This window comes from Dermacentor variabilis, chromosome 1 (assembly GCF_050947875.1).
Source record: "Dermacentor variabilis isolate Ectoservices chromosome 1, ASM5094787v1, whole genome shotgun sequence".
Classification (NCBI taxonomy): Eukaryota; Metazoa; Arthropoda; class Arachnida; order Ixodida; family Ixodidae; genus Dermacentor; species Dermacentor variabilis.
The window spans coordinates 90,674,351-90,696,647 of NC_134568.1; the positions used below are offsets into that span (position 1 = coordinate 90,674,351).

Consider the following 22,297-nt stretch of genomic DNA (forward strand, 5'->3'; position numbering starts at 1 on the left):
CCACGGACCTCTTGCACGCGAGGCGGGTGTTCTACCTCTACGCCACCACTGCACCTCGTGCAGCGGGGGCGTTCGTGCGCAGCTTCAATTCGCCTCGTCAGTCTGGTCACTTCATCAAAATTACCTAATTTCAGTGTTAGAAGCAGTAAAAAATCAGAGCCGCGAGATTCATTTCATCGAACTACGACCGGCATTCCAGTGTCTCTCGAATGAAAGTGGACGTATCCCTCCAAAAATTACGCACCCGTAGAACAATCGCTCTGTTATGTATGATACACAAATACATTCACGGCACAGCACAATGGCAATTGCTTCTTGTAACCCCACTACGTACTTCTAGGCGTGTTGATGATCATCTGAGCCTCATGCGAATATTTGGTAGAAACAAAGCTTTTAATTCCTCAGCGTTGCCACAAGCCATTGCACTCTGGAGTGATCTTCCTGACAGCTTTGTTTCCCCACTAACCGTGAAACAATCAGCGAGAATTTGTACTCTCACTTCGTGTAAAGTTGTGCGTTCAGTAATGTATAGAATCTTTATAGTCATTAATAACGTTCCTCTGCTACTGTTTATGCCTCGTGTAACTTTATTGTACTTCCTCTCCATCACTCAATGTTCCGATTGGAACCTGGGATGTATAAATAACTAAATAACTAACTAAATAAATAAATAAGTAAATGAATAAATATATAAACCTGTGTGCGTGCGTGCGTGCGACCTATCTTCTGCCGCGCTTTGGCGCTTCCAGAAAAGGTTGATGTGTCAATGCAGGCTGCGCTGCGACAATAGGCGTCAAACACGTTCGAGCTGGAGAAGGCGAGAGAGACACCCAGCTCCCACGCTGACACGCTTCGCCATTGCGCCGCCACGTCGTGATTCCCGAAGCGATACCGCAATTTGCAAATCGGCTCGTGCAGAGACCGGTCGAAGTGGGCCAACGAACTGGGGCCAGCCGAGCGCACTCGACGACGCCGTCTCGGGCCGCCCTACATCGCGCGCGCCGCGGCGGACGCCTATACTACGCACGGTCTCGCACCGGCTTCCGATAGCGCGGCCGTCTTGCGATTGTGCAGCTGCTGCGGCACAACGATCACGCCGTACATTTAAAGACGCGGCGGCGCAGTTTCATGTTACTGGAAGACTAAACGTGAGGCACTGCTGCATTTTGTTTTTATGGGGGTGCTCGCAATAATGCATGACGCGTGTGCCGCTCCCTTGCGTGGCGATGGGCGAACGTAAGGCCACGAATGCAAGTAGCTGTGCTTTCGAATCCGGGCACCTTCGCGAAAGAGCAGAGATGCACGTAACTTGGAATGCATGCATCCGGCTGCTGAAGCGCGAGCTACTTTTGTTCAACTCGTTCAGCTGAAACAAATTGCAGGATCTCTTTGTGAGCAGTGTAGCCGGCGTATGTACGCTAGTCCTATGCGAGGCGTAGTATCGATATTGCGACTGATTCTGTCAATTATTCCGCCGCCATTCTTCTGTGCGTGGAAGGGAGAGAGGAGAGTGTGGTAAAGGGAGAGCTCGGCAAGCAATTTTACTTAGACTGAGACACTCCTGGGGCCCTATAACGTAAAACTATTCCAATATGTTTCTATTCCAATCTCCTGACGTCAAATTTGCGTAACCGCCGACGCAAGCACCGGGCGGTCACCCGCAGGGTTGTCTGAACAGACCAATCAAACGCTCTCCTCGCTCATAGGAGGTCACTTTTGTTTGCTTGAAAAACGAATAACGTTGCCTACACTGAGTGGCTTGTCGTATCTAATTGGCTGACACGAGGCGAGGAGAACGCTCAAGTGGAGAGGGATTCACTGGCGCAGAGCCAGTGCACTGAAAATCGATAACCGGATGAAGAGGGTGGTGCCGGCGTGTGCGATTGGTCGGCTTTCCCCTACTTAGCTTGTGGCGGCTGGTTGAAAATCACGGCGGCATGCAACGGAAGCTTAAGAATGACGCTAAAACTGACCCTCAGCAAAGAATAGTTGGCAGAATGAGGTGGTAAACGTGCCTAAAGGGCTCGAAAACGTTACACGGCCACGCAAGAAGTTTTATTATACGCAAATACACCCATGCTCTCCGGCAGGTGCGAGTAGCCAGATCGGCGGCAGCCATCTTTTATTCCTTTCGGAACGGGGCAGCCTGCGGCTATTCCGAAGAAAATTCACTTTTGTTCGGCATATTAATGCATCTTTATCGCGTACACGTCACTCTGACGCGGTGAGTTTGTGCGGTTTTGCGACGTCACGTGACAGGCAGGTGAAGTGGGTGCAGCCCGAAAACTTTTTACCAATAGCCGACGGCTAATGGCGAAAAGGCGTCGAATCAGAAATAACTGTTTTTCTTTTTTCTGTCAAATCATGCATAATCAGTGTGTACACATCATATCAGATGGCGAGGTATCGCGGTTTTCGTGACGTCGCGTGACAGACAGGTGAAGTGGGCGTGGTCGAAAAAGTTTTTGACCAATGGTGGAGGGCTTATAGCAGAATTGGAATAGAAAAGTTTGGAATAGTTTTACGTTATAGCACCCCTGGGTTGTAATGAATGGTCTTATCAACGCAATACCCAGCTTTTCGGCATGCGTTCGCTCAAAACTACACTCTACGCAAGATTCTCTGAGCGCAAGCTTTTGCCTTTCAAGGGTAGGTTAGTGGTAGCGCCACTTATGCCATAAAGTTTGCAAAGACGGGACATATACTCGTTGACGTTTTCATTAACAAATATGTCTGTACGTCTGTGCCGCTCGCATGTATAGTGTTGACCCATCCGGAGTTCAGTAAAACTGCAGCGGGCGCTAATATGGTTTTTCTAGCTGCAGGGTGAAAACAGAAAAGGTGTCACAGAAGATCAAAAAATAAAAATAAACCGTTTTGCTCAAACATGTTTCCCCGTGCGTACCTCGATGCGAACGCTGGTAGGTCGCAGTGCTGCAGTGCAACTCTCGTTTACTCAGCACGCAAGACTGCAGAAAGCCTCGCATGTCCAACGCGATGTTGGAATTTAAATAAACGCGAAACTTGTTTGAGTTTTCAAAGTAGCAGCAGAAGCGGATGACACGAGAGCAGCCTCGTCGCATGTACAGCTGTTAACAGTCACGAGGACGACGCATGACATGCTTGCTGAGGGGAAAGATGTTGATGAGTGGTGTATGGAGGGCACAGAGAAGTATGCGACACGTATCTGGCTGCATTTAAGGCTTCTGTACCCATTGTGTCACACTGGCACATCCTTCTATGGTATTGGCCGAGAATGGGCACGTATACCCAATGGCGTTATGCCCTGTGACCCAAATTGTCTACTAAGGCCAGACAGCAGACAGCGTCAAGTTGTCTTCCGGACACAGTGGCTCAAGTAGGCTACACTGCAATATAGCGGTCGGTAAATGCACAGTGGCCCGACCTGTCTAAATATATCCACAAATATATCCGGCGAGGAAAAGACGACGAACGCCAAACCCCGGGGAAGAGCCGAAGAAAATTTTAAATAGCTTCGCAGCATAGGACTGCTGGGGACGAAATGCAAGAACGCCCGTTTACCTTGCGTTGGGAGCACTTTAAAGAACCCCAGATGGTCAAGATTAATTCGGAGTCGCCCTCTACGGCGTGCCTCATAATCATATCGCGGTTTTGACGCGCAAAACCCTAGAATGTATTTAAATTTTAGTATAGGACTGTGCATGACATGCAGCGGCTTCGCCGTTTGGACAAACATCTTTGCTGATAATCGAGAACCATCGACTTTACTTCAAACATCGGTGAAATAACCATAGGTTTATACGGTTACGCATGCACCTTATCAAGCCAGGGCGTGTTTTTTGGCCCATCTGAAACGTATATGCGTGCAGCTCGACCGCGAAGTGACTGTAATCTCCCCAAGAAATCAGCAATGAAACAGTTCGCTGAGGCATCTTTATTGCAAAGTGGCTGTCGTGGGGAGCCTGTTTTGTTCACCTTACAGGAGAAGCAGTAATTTCTTGGAGACTCTTGGTCCTCTAAGACGGCGCTGTTTATGTGGCAAAACTAGCGGGAAATACGAAAGCCCTACGAAACATAAAATCTTCTACGACTCTACGATCTTGTTTACCGCGACTGCACGATCGGGCACCCACTGTATAACTTATTCCGTAGTCAATGTTGAAAATAGAAATAGTTAAAAGCATGAAGCCGTTTTCCGGAACGCATGGGTCCGATACTCCTCGTCCGTTTCTGCGCTCGTCGTCCAAAATCGATGGCCGTAACCGTCGTCGAGGCATCGAGGGAAGGTCACAACATCCTGGAAGAGATTTGTTTCGCGCCGATTTCTCCCACTTGGAGCCACCTGTTCCTGACAACATCGTTAACGTCGTTTTGTCTGCACGTTTCCTCCGCTGTGTTTACCGACCCTCCAACGCTTTCCGTGCTTTCACCTCGGCTCTTCCGCCATTCTGTCTGATTCGCTGTCCAAGGACAAGCTCCTTCCTGCGCGCCCGAAACAATGCTCGAATCGCACCGTGAAGAGAGCGATAGTTTTATGTAATCACAACGAGATGCGAAGTAAATATGCGTGTCTTAAACGCTCCGCTCGTACTGTGTGACAAGAATGGCAACTCGTTGTGTTATTACAAAACGAGTGCTGCGATCGAGTAGTCTTGTCTCCAGAATGGAATACACCATTGTGGGCTGGGTGTATAGCGTAACACTGAAAAGCTATCGCTGCAGCTGTAATTGACGTGTGTTCGGCGAAAAAGGCGTCAGAACGACCTCGCCAGGCACGGGCGCTTACTTGTCTGTTGATTGCAACAAAAGGAGCCTCGTGTCACTGCCGGCCCAGGCGTTTTCTTGTTTCCGAATTTTGTGATGACAACTCCTTTGCCGTGGCGAGGAATGCCGACTTCAGCACGCGCCTTTTGTTACCATATATTGTTCTCACTTCCTCGGCATTCTCCCCTGCCACCTTTATTTATTAGCTTAATTGAGCATAGCAAGAGCTTTCATGTACGAGCGCTATTACTGAATTTGTTCTTTGAATTCGCGCTTGTGTATGCAGCTTCAACTAATCGACTGAGACGACTGTTGTGCCGATGGTGCATAAACCATGTCGTGAATAATACGATATGGCTTTCCATCTATATTACTAACAGTATATTAATTCCTCGCTTTCAGGTGATGTATATAACTTCGTGATTCATGGTGCAAACATCCGGTACTCATTTTTTTCTTCTTCTTTTTTTCTTGTTTGAGTTGATAATCCGCTGGAATTCTGGTTGAAACTCTTGACGAACTCAGGTATTTTGCATTTATTTTTTAACTGTTAAAGCAATACAGCAGATATTGCTATATAGTTCTCTTTCTTTTTTTGCGGAAAATACTACGGTAAGTAAACTTCACACACATACGCGCGCGCACACGCACAAACACACACGTAAAATGGTAAAAGCTTGCCCCAATAAATGCTCTTTTTTGAAACCGACATGTAATAGCGTCTAACGCACGTGTTCGCACCGTTACAAATCGTTTCTAAATCGAGAAGGAGAAACTGTATAATGAACCAAAGTATTGCTTTAGAAGTTTTCGGAGTCACCGTTTATACGAACGGCCTTATTGTTCCATAGCAAACGATGCTCTCTTGAGTCGTCACGCTTATAGGGGAACCCGATAGTATGCTATCTTCGGGGACTACGACACCGGAGAGGGGAGGCGGGGGTTGTATGCTGCAAGTGTCCACCTAGTGCACATGCCCATTTCAGTCTGCTGCTGAAGTGCTGATTGGCTGGGGGCGCGTGGCTCCTACTGACGCGCACCTCCGTCCAGCCAATCAGAAATTCAACAGCAGACGAAATGGACATCTCCACTAGGTGGACACTTGCAGAATACCTCCCCAGATCTGATCCACGCCTGACCCTGAACTAAATAGTCCGGCACTAAACACTCCTCGAGGTCGGAAATCGAACCCGCACCTTCGTTCTGCGCTTCAAGAAATATATATCCACTGAGCCACCCCGCGGCTGGTATCTTAGGAACTAATAATACCTTCTATTTATTTGGAGGACGGAAGTTTGTTAAACGGGAGTCTTGTTTTCTTAACAGGAAAATTCCAGACCGTTACTTCAATATGCTGCGAAATTCACCGTGGTCATTTCTTGATTTTACATCGCGTCCCAAAGAAGAAAAAGATGAAAATACCTTCATACTGACTATGATGACTCAACATGTGACAAGGAAACAAGCACTAGCGAGCAGTAAATTATGCTTTACTTATATGACTAGATGTCTGAGTCATTAATCTGCTCATTATGCCCACAACTGCGTGCCATTCATAACTGAACTATTTAGAATGGGCAAAAAAAAAAAAAAAAACAGAAAGCAAGCTTGCACACCAAATGACTGTCGGTGGGAAGAAGCACCGGATGAAAGGTATAATGACAGCCTAATGGCTGAGTATAATTTAGCAAAGTGACCCTCGTACATGGCTCCCAAATTACCAGATTGCAATTACGCATTCAGAGCATCGTGTATAAGTCAGGGACTTCTCCGCGATTTTCTTAAAGAGCCTAAGACCGCCATGCACTTATCCTGTCCGTGCGTCGCGAGGGGAGCCTAGTCCAGCAACAGAAGCTACATCAATGCGAAAGGAACTCTATGGCTGGCTTAATCTGCAAACACGGCAAAGGCTTGCTTTCTCCTTCTTCTTCCTCTTCTTCTTCTTCTTTTATTTTCTGTTCTTCCGGTACGGTTAGCAACACGGCGGAGCTTTTTCTGTCCACTCTATGTTAACCATTGAACAACGACAGCGCAGAACCCACAAAAAGGCGCGTCGCGCTATCGCTGCAAAAAAGCGACGCCCTCTCTCGGCAAAGGCGAGCAGCGTATACAAATAAGCTGAGGCTGTGGCTGTTCGTTGTGTCAATGAAGTACCCTTCGTATCGGGCGGCCTTGTGCGTCCTTAAGTCGCGCTTTTATTTCTGCCTCGCACGTCGAATGCCGGTTTCCTAATGAGCGTCGGCACTGAGGCCAAGCGGTATGCGTGCGAGCAGCGGCGTCGAATGCGTGGCGCACTGAACGCTGTAGCAGTCCGCGCCGCCGTAAGGCCTGCGATGTTGTTCGAAAGCATTTTCCACCCGAGACACGTTCAGCGCGTCTCTGAGCGCGGTACGCGGAATGGAACCTGCGTGGCATTCTGAATCGTCGAAGGGACGTGACTGCTTGGGGGAATTGTCATGTTTAGCAATGGTCACGCGAGCTCGTACGAACCGTGTGTACATGTGACCGCGGGTGCACAGGAGTGATCTTCTTTCTTTTCTTTTTTTTTCTTTTTTTCTGTATGCGTGCGTCCGCCCGTCGATATAGCTAGGCTAACAGGGGAGGCTCATCCTTTAGCAAGATGTTTATTTATTTTTTCTGATATTTCTTCTTGGGGGCCGCGGAGGGGGCGAAAGGTGTCCGAAGGACGACGATCTAAGCTCTCCCACGTCACTGGATCGTTAAGGGACCCCGATATCAGGCTTTATGGTCCCGAATAAGTCTCGAATGCACCCGTCGCGTGGGATGCATTCTGATTAGAGAACAGCGCTCATTTTGTGCTCTTTAGCGCTTTATATGCAACAAACCATGAAGTCAATAATACGGCTTCTATGCTATATAAGTTACATGCGGCTTCCTGCGGAGCGACTGATATGTTAGGCCATACACGTCTGCTGGATCATCAAAAACTATAAGCTTCAAGCATGTTGGAAAGAATGTAGAGTTGACTAGAGCATGCTCCACTCAATTTAGGCACGTAAAGTACAATGTATAGAGTGGTTGCTTGCAGCAAACACACTCACTTTTCATCCCGAGCTTGCGTTCACGGTAAGCGAAATTTATTAGTTTCTTTGCCTGGGAATGATGAACACTTATGCAAAACATTAATTGTTCCAATTTCTGTCTCTTTTTCTGTCTTCAAGAAGTCTGGCAATGTTTTTGTGCCAGTATCGTTTACATGTTTCGAAAACGCGCTGCGAAGATGAACGAGCGCTTGGCTGCTCAGATTCAGCTGAACATAGCGAGGACACAGCCGGTGTCCACAGCCAACTACGATATCGTCGCGTCTATGCGCTCATGCTGTGGCGCTCGGAGTTTGGACTCTGTGACAGCGTAACTCGAAGCCAATGATAGTCAGATCTTGTTTACTGCTCATGTAAGGACTCGTGCTGCATCATATCAAGACGTATAACAAATGACAGCTGGCGAACAGACCGTGGATAACGAACCGGAATAATGGCAGATGACCTCAACCTTATGACTGGCGAGAATGCGTAAGTCTTAACAGAAAACAGTCGCTCATGTGAGCTTACACGGAGGAAATGGATCGTCACTCACTGCGAAAGTCATTGATGTTGTGATCATGTCGCAGCAACGTGCGCATCAGCTCGTTGATATCGCAGATAATTTTCACAGAGAGCGACGCTCCACGTGTAGAGGACGGCCCCTCCACGCGCTTTAGTGAACAACCTTTGTCAGCCCTACTTATTTTGCCAAAGCGCGCAGACTTGGCGATGGGAAATAGTCGTAATACCATTTTTATGAGTATATGATTTACGTTTATATCGTTAACACGTGGTAGTCTGGTTAATTGTCACTTATTTATACCATTTCGATCGATGCGCTCCCTTCCGTAAGAGTGGAAATTATTTATAACGAAATATGCGCGCATTTCGACGAGCTTTTCGCCGACAAACTCAACGGGCCCGTAGCATCCGTGCCAGCAAAGCACATAGACATATAGGGTGTGTCACGTAACTTGAGCTAAACATTAAAAATATGCAAAAGGTCACGTAGCTGAGCAGAACCAAGGTAATGTTGTTTGCCGTGGCTTGGAGATACTCAGCTAATTTTTTTGCATTCCGCGTAATTACAGAATTAGACTTAATTAATTAATCAACTTCTCAAATATTGTAATTATATGAAAAGTGTCAATGAGAAAATTGTAGAGCAACATGGCAAACTCCCGATACAGCTTTCTGTAGCTCGATACGGGCTACATAAAAGTGTTTTTTTTTTTTAAGCACGAAACAAGCCCACGAATATACGCTACCTCGAACGGCCAGTCGCGCGGCAGTATTTTGGTGCATTCGCGGGCTCCTTTCATGCTTGAAAAAACACATTTATGCAGTACGTATTGAGCCACAGAAAGCTGTATCGGGAATTTTTCATGTGGCTCAACAATTTTCTCATTGACACTTTTCATCTAATTAGAATATTTGAGAAGCTTATTAATTGATTAAGACTGATCATGTAATTCGGCGGAATGCAACACATTACCTGGGTTCTGTCCAGCTACGTGGCATCTGCATATCTTTAACGTTTGGCTCAAGTTACGTGGGACACCCGGTATATCTAAATACGGAAAAGATAGGAAAGGTGTGCAATTCGTGTTTAGCCACGGTCCAGCGGTCTTGCTCCGCTGTAAATATCTAGCAGTGTTTGGTGGCAAGGATCCCGTAGTTCTCGCGCCACGAAGTATGGTCGGGCGAAGGACCTGCCCAAGCACTTCAAGTGAAGCGCCGTCAGTACCTTCACATTTCTGCCAGAGGGGTCAGCACCGGCAGCGAAGCTCTAAAATTGGCCTTTACTTCGCGGCACACTAACGAAATCCGATCGTGACACCAGCACGGAGATCTAAAATTGTCTCTAGATTCCGCCGCTTCCGATTTCTCTGACGCGGTCTCCTGCGTAGCCGATACGGAATACGTGCTGCGTCAACTCTTGGTCGGTTGGCGCTGGAAGGCACGGTATGCGATAAGTTATGTGTGTGTGTGTGTGTGTGTGTGTGTGTGTGTGTGTGTGTGTGTGTGTGTGTGTGTGTGTGTGTGTGTGTGTGTGTGTGTGTGTGTGTGTGTGTGTGTGTGTGTGTGTGTGTGTGTGTGTGTGTGTGTGTGTGTGTGTGTGTGTGTGTGTGTGTGTGTGTGTGTGTGTGTGGAGAAGTGTGCGGTGGCTTAGGGGTGCAGGGGGAGGCAGGAGGATCAGGCACAAATAAACGTATTGCTTTTAACTGTGCATCATTCTTGGCCCTTTTCTCGGTTAATTCACCAGTGAGGGCATAAGCTAGCCATGGCATAAAAGCATAACAGCAGCATCAGAAACAACAACGCTCCCCCCCAACCCTTACAAATAATTTTTCCAGCATTCAATGAACATTCAAGATGGCAGATTGTATTTACGCAAAACGAATTTTTGTGAATGCACGCCCTGAGTAAGCACTACGCTTTTCTTCAGTTATTTCTTTTTTTTTTATAATGTTCTGGGAGGTGCGCTGTTCGACAGAATAGGTAGGGGCTAATCTCTCAAATAAGTTAGATTAGTTGTTTCAGGACACTATAATCTTATTTTCTGGCTCTTCGTTTGCAATCGTTTCCATATAGATGCATATTTCTGGGGCCGAATTCACAAAGCTTTTCATTCGTAAGTGTTCTGGGCCATTGGCTTGCCGAATTCGCTAATAATATGTCCAGCATCATGGTAGGTTGGTACTTGCTCTTGCGAAAAATTGTAGTGTAATAGCTTTTTTCATGAATACGAGCCCGGTTTCTGTTTGCCTAAATGCCATCCTTGTACTGGCGAGAACAACGAAGGCAACACAGGTGTGCGTTCAGCTACTTCAGCTTTTCACAATGCATTTTCGGCTGAATACCCGCGGGAAACACAATCCGCTTCTCGTTTCTTGCCGATGGAGAGATGGGATGCTTCCGGAACAGTTGCTGGCTCTCGTCTATTAATAATGCGGAGCTGAAGCCGCACTCGGAGGCACCAAGCTTGAGTTACGCATGCACGTGGTATACATGGAAAATACTCGAGTTGATGAATGATTTGGCGAATGACGTATCCGGTTGTGCGGATAAGCTTGCCTAACGGTTCGCCTCGCGACTGTCCTGAACAGCGCGTGAGAGCCGGCCTGCTCGTTCCCTCGGCCTCATACATATGCGTGAGAAATGGCTGCCCCTGTGGCCCGCCCTCCTCACTGAACGGCAGAGGAGAAAAAAAAGCACCGGACGACTATGCGCTCTGTCCGAAAGCTGCTGACCCATTTGGCTTATTTGCCGCTCCCCCGGACCTCCGTCCTCGCGTCACGCTGACAATGACGCCCGCGGACGTGAAACCGGCCTCACTGCAAAGCTTCCACGCCGCCTTTGGCCGCTCGTTAGCGTTTGCGCGGGAACGCTGGCAGTGACGGCAAACTACCAAGGCAACGGGAAAATGCGGAAGGCAACAGCACAAATCGCGCCACGTTTTTGCCGCTTCTCTGTTTTCTTATTTCTTCGTTCTTGAGTTCCGTTCCCACTGTATTCATAAACATTCCGCGTTGTGAAGCCATCAGGAACTTCGGACGATGTGATTCAGTTCAGACAAACCAAAGCGCACGACGAAGCGTCCACGTGGTAGCTGCTGAACTGAGTCACGGGTCACATCAGTAACAACTTTTATTTTTCTTGTCGGGGATTTTATTTTCTCCTAAAATATTGTTTCTCAGATTGTGTCGACAGTCTTCTGACCTCAGCTCTTTGCTGCGTGCCACCTGCACAAATGGGTGTCACGGCGAGTAAAGAAAGGGCGTTACGTACGAACGAAGAATACTGCAGCTGCGATTTGTGAACTGATTTAGGGCTTTTGGTTAAACACATTTCACTCGCCTTTGCCTGTGTCCGTGCTGAATCCTTTTCTATGTAACTCAGGCATGGTACGTAACAGTTAACATTGATTTCAAGCACGCAATTTCGATTTTTTTACTAACCTCTCGTTTATGTAACATAATATATTAATTCGAATGCAGCATTATTTTTTTTTTTTTTTTGCAAGCAATGCACTTGATGGGGGGCTGCTTCTCAAACGCTTATCCGCCTCGGCAGAGTTGAAGTCAAACCTGCATGTCTGAATATCACAAAATGAAGGGGGGTTAGTAACGTTCGCACACCCGCAAGACCTACAGCTGTCAATTATAGACCGTTTTTTTCGTAGGCGCCGCCATATTGTGAACGCAGTGGCGCCGCCTATGAGCAGCGCCATACTGGCTTGGGTGAAAACGGTCTTTTGCATGGCAGGTATACGCTCCGCGGTAGTTTCTGGCGTTTGTTTTCGCGGTCGTGCGGTCTGTTTAGTATGACGTGCGTCTTCTACGTGGTAAACGGTTCTGTGAGACGTGCTGAAGTGGTTTAAGGCGTCATGGCCGGAATTTCTGCTGGCGTTGAGGTGGACGGAACACGCAGCGTGATGTGTGCGCACATATTCGAGTCTACAATCAGCCTCGGAGATCAATTGTGTATTTCTGAATGTTCCAGTCACTAATGTGACCTTATTGCAGTACTATCCTCTGTTTCTAAGCAGCAGTTTAGGAGCCATGAAACATACGCGACGATCGTAACAGCGTGAGCGTGGGTACCGTTCTGCTACGATAGGAGCTGTGATGTTATACTTTGGCAAGCGTTCAAACTGTTCGCTGCAGGTTGCATTGCGTGACTACTTGGTTCGATGGATGAGGTTTCCGTCCCTGAATAAAATAGTTTTGGCAAGTAATAGCAGCATACCTTACAGTCTGAATTACGCTTGTCCAGCAAAGGGACTGTTTACGAACTGTGTGAGCGTCCTAAGTAGTGGTAGGTGCTGGATTACATATATCTTTGTTCTATATACCGCATGGTCCAAGCATACGGCATCAGAGGTTATATATTTATAAACGTTGTGCGGCGTGACTACGCGAGGCCCTATTGCGGCGTTAGCCCGTTTTCTCTTGCTTTTTCGAGAAAGAGGATGATAACCGTATTTTTTTTTTCGGTTGTGTTCGTTCCGTTCTCTACGACGCACTCACACGTATTACGGAAATTTTGTCATCAAAAATAGGCATCGCATTCTTTATATGCGATCTCTCATATATTATGGATGTATGCAGGCCAAAAAGCCAATGCCGAAGCGCACAGCTTACATATGTATCGTGCTGGTTCACCAACCGCAGTGACCGCTGTGTTGAGCAGCGCCATCGGCCTCATGCAGGAAGGCTAGCGTAGATATATGGTAATTTGAAGCCTACTAGACTTGAAATGCGCGAGAACGATGCCGGTGCATCACAAATATGTGACAGCGCCTGCCGCTTAGATGTTTCGTGGTTGCCTTAGGTGGGCTGTGCACGAGCATGCGCTCTTATGCTTTATGTTTTACTCCCTACGCCAAGCGATCAGATATTGAGCAGATTTACCATTTCATGCTGCTAATACAGAGACAGTGGTTTTCTTTGTTGAATTAAAACCGATATAAGCAAAATGGTTCCAACACATACACACACCGCGACTGATAATGTGCGTACACCGCGGCTGATAAAACGCGTCACATTTTTGCGCCCCCAAGAGATATTTCCGCCTACTATACTTACCGATGCACCGAAAGGCTTCCCTGACGACCTTATATGAACGGACATGGCGTAAATTTCAAAAGTACCATCTAGAACATCTCGAAATCGTTCCGCAGCACGCGACAGCAATACTTTCAAGCAGCGCCGCGTCGGATCGCCCAAGCCAGAGAGGAGGAAAGGCTCTCCGTGCGCCCTATCCTCCTCGCCCGATGAAACGGTCTATACAGCCGCAACCTACAGCTGTCAGTTTTTCGTTTTTTTTTTCAGCGAATTCTTCCTTCTCTTTGACGAGTGATGCATGTTTTCTTGGTGGAAATAAACTGAGCGTGCGAGAAGGGCGGCGTGCAGACGTTCGTAATTTCCGATGAATCGCTCGTTTTCGTAAATCGCTATAATGTGCACTCTTGAGATGTATCGCCCGCGAAAAGCAAAATACGGACTAGAGAAATGAACTGCCTGTTCTGTTTGCCCTTGCAGGTTTCTGGCAACCTCCAAGTTCCAGCCCACGTACGCGCGGCGGGCTTTCCCGTGCTTCGATGAGCCCAACTTCAAGTCGAGGTTCAACGTCACCATTATACACGACAGCAACCACATGGCATTGTCCAACATGCCCGTCCTCAATGTACGTGAGTTTTGCATTCAGTCTGCTCGCGCATGCGGAAGGTGATGGTCAACTGTAAGGCGGAATGAGGTTGCCGCCGCCTGTGAACTGGAACAACTTCCAAGAGTTGCGTGTAGGCTGAGAACAGCGACTTACAGAGAGTTAGCAATGTGGTAGGCATCTATACTGCGCAATCGGTGTAGCTTGCCGCGCACTTCCCACTGCCAATATAACTGCCAGATATATCATTTGGACTTTCAACGGCCAGTGCCTCTCACTGGCCACCAGGATGACCCGTTGCTTACAAGCCCACCGAAAACGCGAAGCGCTGCTCTCAGCAGGCATAATCACAAACGTTGCGACCTAACTTGGGTGTCTGGCGACAGTGTGATGCACCGCTCATTCCACTTTATATTTGAACGTGTATATATTTATATTTGAACGGCGAGGTCGCGGTGCGCTGAAGAATTTCGGAGTCAACGTGCTGGGACTTACGTCATGTATAGGGTGTCCCAGCTAACATTGGCCAATATGTTCAACTAAAAAAGAAAGATGAAGGAAACACGGTGTAAAATTTGATTTTATGAATTAAAGGTGTTCGGTCGTCAGATTTGCAAACCCATTTTTTTTTTTTTTCGTTGAACAGCTTGGCTAACGTTAGCTGGGGCATAAGATGTAGCCGCCAACTACCAGGTGCACGGCTCGTTTGCTTAGGTGCTGTTTAGAGGCTACCAATAAGAAAATTAAACAATTACCATTACTGGTAATTGCCAGTAATGGTAATTGAGGCTTTGCCAAGATTGCTTCAGCAGCATGTCAGTGCGCTTCAGCGAACACTTAAAAAAAATAAACTGTGGCAGATTGCACAATTCTAGTCCATGAGCTGGCCTACTCAAAGAGGCGGACATCACTTGCACGAAAAATTGAAATTCGTAATCGACTAATTAACAAAACATTCATAAGCTTTTAATTAATTACCTTATGGCACATAATGCAATTTACAAACATCTAGCCGGTGAGACTGCAAGGCATACCCACTTGAAAAGAATTGTGTGGATGACACCATTTACGAGATGTGCGCCGTGAAACTTGCGGTAAAAATGCTCTCTCGTTCCACTTACTTTCTTAACAAAACATCGTTTTATGCACTGAAGCACAAAAGCAACTGGAACACCAATCCACTTCTCCGCAAAGTTCGGGAATTAATATCTCGAAACCGCTGTCACCCTGAAAATTCGTTCCAAGTGGATCCGCCTGGCGAACTCCCCGGCTAGAATTTGTAAATTGTAATATGTGCCTTAAAGTAATTAGTTGAAAACTTAATCTGGGAATTTTTCGTTAATTAATTGATTATGCGTTTTAATTTTTTTGCACGTAGTCCACCTCTTCGAGTAGACCAGCTCACGGCCTATAATTATACTATCGGCCACAAGCAGTCTTTAAAAATTTTTTTGAAAGAGTTCGCTGAAACACCCTTTATACTCACTCTTTTGTAACAAATTTAGCCAAAGTGAAATTTCAATGCAGTTGGTCTTTAACAGCGGACCGTACTGTGCCTGGCACATGTTGGACACAGAGGGCTTGCAATCATGAAGACAGCTGGGTCATTTGGCCTGTCTGAAACTGTTTAGGTTCAATTTCCTCTTTAAGGAATGCACAACGTGCCTTATGCAGGGTGTGCCACCTATCATGCAAACAAGATTTTGAAATATGCGAATGCCACGTACCTGGACAGAATCAAGGTAACGTTGTTTGCCGTGGCTTGGAGATACTCAGCTAATTTCTTGCATACCGCCTAATTACAGAATTAGTCTTAACTGATTGATCACTCTCGAATATTATAATTAGATGAAAAGTGTCAATGAGAAAATTGTAGAGAAACATGAAGAACTCCCGATACAGCTTTTTGTTGCTCAATACGTGCTACATAAAAGTGTTTTTCCGAGCGTGAAAGAATCGCGCAAATGTGCCTCGAGTGGCCAGTCGTGCGACAATTTTACGTGCGTTCGCGGGCTTCTTTTGCGCTCGCAAAGCACTTTCATGTAGCACCTTATTGAGCAACAAAAAGTTGTATCGGGAGCGTTTCATGTTGCTTTACAATTTTCTCATGACACTTATAATTTAATTACAATATTTCAGAAGTTGATTAATTGTTTGCCTAATTATGCAGTTGGGCGGAATGCAAGAAATAATCTGAGTATCTCCAAGCGACGGCAAACAACATTACGTTGGTTCTGTCCAGGTACGTGGCAGTTGAAAATATTTAAATCTTGGTGTACGATAGTTGGGGCACCCTGTATATTCCGTCTGCTTTGGAAGATATATTTAGTCAAAACTCGTCTAATGGATTTTTACTGACGTCAGTTACACGTGCGTAACGCTGGCAAAACAGCTCACGGGCTGTGTTTTGTAATCATTTTCATTTTCCATTCTTTCTTGTTTTCCTTTGACATTGACTCGTATGTAGCGACGCTCCTGCTGTCGTCAGGATCCGCCATGGAGCGAGACGGATGCTGAGAAGAAATAAATTATAGAAATAGAGTGAAAAGAATTTTTATAAAATATGATCCGCGAGCTCGCATTTTGTCACAATTCTTTGCTTTCCATTTCATTATATTTTCCTCCGCCGCGCTGATTGGCCGATTATGGCGTACATAGGCGAAGCCGTAGCGGTGGCGTGCGCGAGACAGTGACAGAAAGTGAAAACATTGGATAGCAAACATTCTTACGAAATCGGGCCCGAGGCCGTCAAGTTTTCTCTATATTGGTTTCTCGGTCGATTCGTTTCGCCTTCCGCCGGTATCGGCCAGTCAGTGCGACGGAGGAAAATAAAATGAAACGTAAAGAAAAGAGTGGTTACAAAATTAGGGCCCCGGATATCGGAGCTGAAAGGCGACGTTACCGGGAGAAATCGCATTAAACCCGACTGTTATGGCGCCCCTGCCCCGGTTCGCAGCAATCTAATTTCATCCGAAAACGACGGGATTTGTCTTGCGCAATATTCGGAGCGCGCGGAAGCGTCGCATCTGCATTGGGAATCGGCGCACTGCATGGCACGCCGGCCTCTTTTTGGCTGGATCACGAAAGTCCGGCACTTGCGTCGCCGGCGCTCGCTCGAGCTGCTGAGGCGAAGACGAGACGCGCTGTTTGGATGTCGTCCAGCGTGGCTGAACGTTCGTTCCGCGCAGTGTGAAGTCGAAACGGTTCGCCGCATACTGCGAGGGAGATACCGACGGAGGCGCAGTACATCGGCAAATCAGCACGCGGAGCGTCGGGATCGCGGTTTCGATCCGTATCAGATAACTCGGCGAGGAGAGAAAAAAGAAATAGTTTAGTCTTGTGGAAATAGCGAACTGTTCACCTCTTATGTATAAAAAAATAGTTCCAAGTAAAATACCATGACCTATATAATTAATTTATGTTTTTGCTTTGGCGTAAATATGCAGAACTGTGCAGACAAAATTATCCCCTGGCACTTTGAAGTGGCCTATCCGTTTTGATATAAGGGGTGTTCGAAGTTGGTGTTTTCGGTAAATGTAATCACTCGGTCACGAAACACCATTTTGCTTTTCGTTCTGCAGCTAAGTGGCGTGACAAGTACGCCATCGCCTTATATTTTACATATTTTCACGCGGAGTTAACCTTTTATCCGTTGCTGCCTTTCCTGGCCAGAGCCACAGCCGTCACGATTGGCGACGAGGCAGGCAGCGGACCGGCGCATGTCCCTAGGTGTGCTCCGGCAGACGAAGAAACGCGCAGTTCTCCCATTTTAGAGCGCAGCTCTTTGGCGTCCGTTCCTGGGTTTCGCGTCGTCGTCGGCGTTGTCGTCGGCCTCGTAACCAGCTCCGCCCCCCTTTCATCCCCCCAGCGCTAGCAGCGACCGACTGATACCGCTGGATGCCGCTGACGCCGCTAGAGAGTCAAGATAACGTGACTGCATAGAACACCGTCGCCGCCATGCAGAAAGAGGAGGAAAGGGTCCCCCCCCCCTCCTGTTGTTGTGTGGCGGATAGGGTGCTCTTCAGTTGCCGACGCGCCGGTTATTCGTTGTCCCTGAAACCAACTCCGCAGCTGGGGTTGACTCACTATCGGCGTCAGCGGCATCAGTCAGTCGCTGCTATCTCTTCCCTCCTCCCTTTATCGTGTTGTCCGCTTGCTGCGCGCGCTTCTGCCCCCATCGTTTGCCGCTGGGTGTACACGCCGCCCCCCTCCCCCCTCTTCCTGCGAGTCTCCGGTTGTCAAAGCGCCGGCTCGAACTTAATTCCTTTCTTCGCTCCTCCTCCAATGCAACCCCTGTGCGGTGGCAATCAGAGAGCCAGATCGGTGGCGGCGGATCTGTATATGTGCACCGCCCGAGCCGAAATTGCCGCTGCCGTTCGCCCTGTGCGGTGGCAATCAGAGAGCCAGATCGGTGGCGGCGGATCTGTATATGTGCACCGCCCGAGCCGAAATTGCCGCTGCCGTTCGCCACTGCGAAATTATCTGCCAGTTCTTTCTGAGCCATGAGCGAGACGACCGATGGAAGTCCTCCGTCTGCTGCTGCTGCTGCTGCTGCTAAACGAGCTGCCAGAGCAGAGGCCCAGCGCCGTCGCCGTCAGAATCCAGAGGTGCGTGCCGCCGAAGCAGAAGCTTACCGTCGCCGCCGTCGAGATGATCCAGGAGTACGGGAAATATAAAAAAAAAATTCTGTGATAGCGCATACATGTGTTGCTCGATTTCTTTGCCTCAATCTATCGAAAAGGTGAAACAGCTTATTTGCTGCGCTCAAATTTCGCATTAGGAAGTAACGTAATCGTCGGTACTTTTTTTTTAACTATCACGAGAACGTTGACCGGCACGACAGTCTATAGCGCCGTGTCATGGAGCCCACCTGCAATAGTAGCGATGGTATACAAGCGCATGCGCGGCTCGTCTTCCTGTCCCAACATTGTCCGTTTACAGTCGTTGGTAAGCATGCCCACAGCCTCCTATATAAACTATATAGGAGGCTGTCGCATGCCACTACTGTAAGAAAGCAGGGCGTATCACTAAATCTTGTCCTTTCTGTGAAGTCGAGTGAAAAAAATAAAGAAGGGAAGGAAGGAAGGAAGGAAGGAAGGAAGGAAGGGACTAGTGGCCTAATGCAAGGACAACCAAGCAGACCACTTAGAAGCTCGTTCAAGGCTCGAGGCATACACATTCGTAGAATAAAAACAATAAACCTGTGTTGTATTTGAGAGGTCGTTGAGCGCGTTTATATTCCAGGCTGCATTCACGATCCAGTGCACCCGCCGTGGTTGCTTATAGTGGCTATGGTGTTGGGCTGCTAAGCATGAGATCGCGGGATCGAATCCCGGCCGTGGCGGCCACGTTTCGATGGGGGCGAAAACACCCGTGTAATCACATTTAGGTGCACGTTACAGAGCCCCAGGTGGTCCAAATTTCCTGAGTCCCCCACCACGGCGTGCCTCATAATCAGAAAGTGGTTTTGGCGCGTAAAGCCCCATAATTTAATTTAACGATCCAGCGCACACACACACCTGAACAAATGGGCAGAACCTGTCTTTGAAGAGCATAGCAGCGTCGTTCGGCGTTCGAAAATGTGGCAGCAAAGTCAAACTAATATAACAAGGAGTGCGGCAACTAGTACAGTTCTCCACTTGGGCAATACTCATTATGGCCGTAAGGTAACTAAATGGATCCATGCGTCTTTGCAGTGATTATCGCAGCATTGTGAACAATGCCGTTCAAAGTAACGTCTATTTTTTGCCCTCGACCGGCGATATGCTTTCAAAGTTAGGATTGAGCAGAATTTTGACAATGCTGGACCTAGATCAAGCATATCAACAGCTTGTTGCGGAAGACGCATCAGAGGAAGTCGTCACTGTGAACACGACGAAGGGTCTGTTCAAAGCGCGACATTTCTGTCGCGCCATGGTTGTTTCAGCGGACCGCTGGCAAACTATTGGCACGCTTCGCTGGAATTAAATCTTATGTCGATTATATTTTCATATCGGTAAACAAGCTGTTGACTCGTTTTTAGAGCGCACGTTCGCGTTTGAAGAAAGAAAGACGCGAATTATGCTACACAAGCCTTGAATTGTGGGGGAATCTGATTGACGCCACAGGGATTTACTCTCGCATCAACACGGCGGAAGCGATTCTCAAAGCAGAGACGCCGTTGTCAAAGTAAGAATTGCAATAATTTCTGGGGCTGATTAATTTCTACAACTGTTTCCTAAGAGGAAAGGCAGAATCGGCGGAACCACTCAATCGCTTGGTAGACAAAGATGGTGATCATGGAATAGCCTACACGATCAAGTATTCATTGCTCTCAAAAGTCTGTTAGCGTCAGAAAGTTCTGGTCTTGCATGATCCGCAGCGTCGGATGCATCACTTGTTGAAATTGGAGCTTTGCTGGTGAACAGGGAACCGGACGGCACCGAACGCTCCACAGTATACAGATCTAACGCACTGGGACTACGTGAATGAAACTATGCTGATTGACAAGGAGGACTTGACAACCGTGTATTGTTTATTGAAAATTCCCATAGGAGTTGGGAGGGCGTTCTGTCATTATTACCACTGGTCACCAGCCACTGCTGGGATTGTTTAACGGACAGAAGTATGCAGGGTGTCTCACGTAACTTTAGCCAAATTTTAAAAATATGCAAATGTCACGTAGCTGGACAAAACAAATGTAAAGTTTGGCTAAAGTTACGGGGGACACCCTGTATACTAGAATTCGTGTCACCCAGAAGGCCACGCTGGATGCTGCTGCTGCTGGCCGCCTAAGACTACACTTTGGTGCCTCAACAAAAGCTAAACAACAGCAACGCTGACGTGCTAAGCAGTTTTGCAGTGCTTCGACTCGATGACGAGGCGCAATCACCAGTCGACGTTTTGCTGCTCGAACTAGTGGAGTCCTCGCCACTACATGTTACTTATATTGTGGAACTTACCAAGGACCACGTATCTCCAATGTGCAGGAGTCTCTTCGATTAGCCATCGACTGAAATAGGCAATACGTTTGCTTCTTACGAGGTGAGGAACACAGAATTGTCGATATCGCGATTACATTCTGTGGGTATGTAGAAGTATGGGGCAGCAAAACAAATGTATGTACTTTGTTTGATGCGCGCAAATCTTCCTCAGGCCTCGTGACCAACTGAGGATCTTGCTCAGCACGAGCAACAAGGATACTCACAAACTCGATATTGAGTGAACACTCGACCACCAGCTTCACTGTTCGCATTTGGGGCCGGATATGGAAAAAGAGCTGGAGTAGGCGATCGACCGACCAGTTTGATGATCCCGTCCCACACGTTTAGATAACGTCGTTCATACATGAAACCGATTCGTCAATGTGTCCATGTCCCCCTATAGGTGATCATTATAATATTATCTTTTCAACAATCAGCAGTGGCAGCAGAATGGACGCATGTTATGTTATGAAGAAAAACCCCATCCAGAAATAAGTACTCGCAGCGTTTGGGGTGTCTGTACGTAAGGCAAGCGCATGCAGCTCAGTCAGTCGCTGTAGCCGCGCGCTCGTTTTTCCGTGAAACCATTTGAAGCACACCGGTGCCCGCACGCAAACCGCTTGTGTAATTGTGAATTCCGCTGGTGCTCGCTTTCTTCCGTCGTGGCGGGGAACTTATTTTTCACTTGTCGATGCGGAGCAGGTTCCCGCTTTCCATTGTGGATTCGGAACAGCTCGCTTCGCGGTGCATTGTTCCTGCTTGTAAAACACGTCGCGAAGCAAGCGGGCCAGATTTAGCCGGAAGTTCAGGGCGTGCACTTCCGACTTAATCTTGTTGTCTTCCGCTACTCGTTTTCTTACTCGTTTTCCGCTGGCAGATCTCTATTTGTGAAATGCAAAATAGTGAGCGCGCGCTGAAGGTTTCACATACAACTTCCATGCAGTTATAACAGTGGAGTTCACTACAAGGTTGTATTGCTGGCTTACTTCATTTAAAAAATGGTGCAGTTGCGTATTCTGCAATGGAGAGAGACGAAACAATCTATGGTACGAAAAAGCAGACGTGCAAACCCGGACACAATTAAGTAGTCGCGGGATCGAATCCCTGCCACGGCGGCCGCATTTCGATGGGGGCGAAATGAAAAATCACCCCTGTACTTGGATTTGGGTGTACGTTAAAGAATCCCAGGTGGTGGTGGTGGTGGTGGTGGTGTGGCAGCTGGCTGGGTTAGCCTGGCAGACATAGCCGGCAATTGTTCCGCCTGAGCGTCCTGTGAGTGTCACAGTGTGTGTCGCCAGGTGTCGAAGAGATCTGTGTCTCGAATGAAGGCAATCAGCAGTCGTTGCGCCCTCTTCCGGATTGCTGCAGGCCCTC

The 22,297-nt window shown here is 47.6% G+C and overlaps 1 protein-coding gene across 2 annotated transcripts in view; it reads left to right on the forward strand.

Moving 5' to 3' along the window:
* LOC142580357 (uncharacterized) overlaps positions 1–22,297 on the forward strand; it is a 205,679-nt gene that overhangs the window by 58,905 nt on the left and 124,477 nt on the right. For both annotated transcript variants that reach the window (XM_075691144.1, XM_075691145.1), the window contains exon 2: positions 13,838–13,982. In XM_075691144.1, the coding sequence (XP_075547259.1) occupies positions 13,838–13,982 (145 nt within the window). The remainder of the gene's footprint in view (positions 1–13,837; positions 13,983–22,297) is intronic.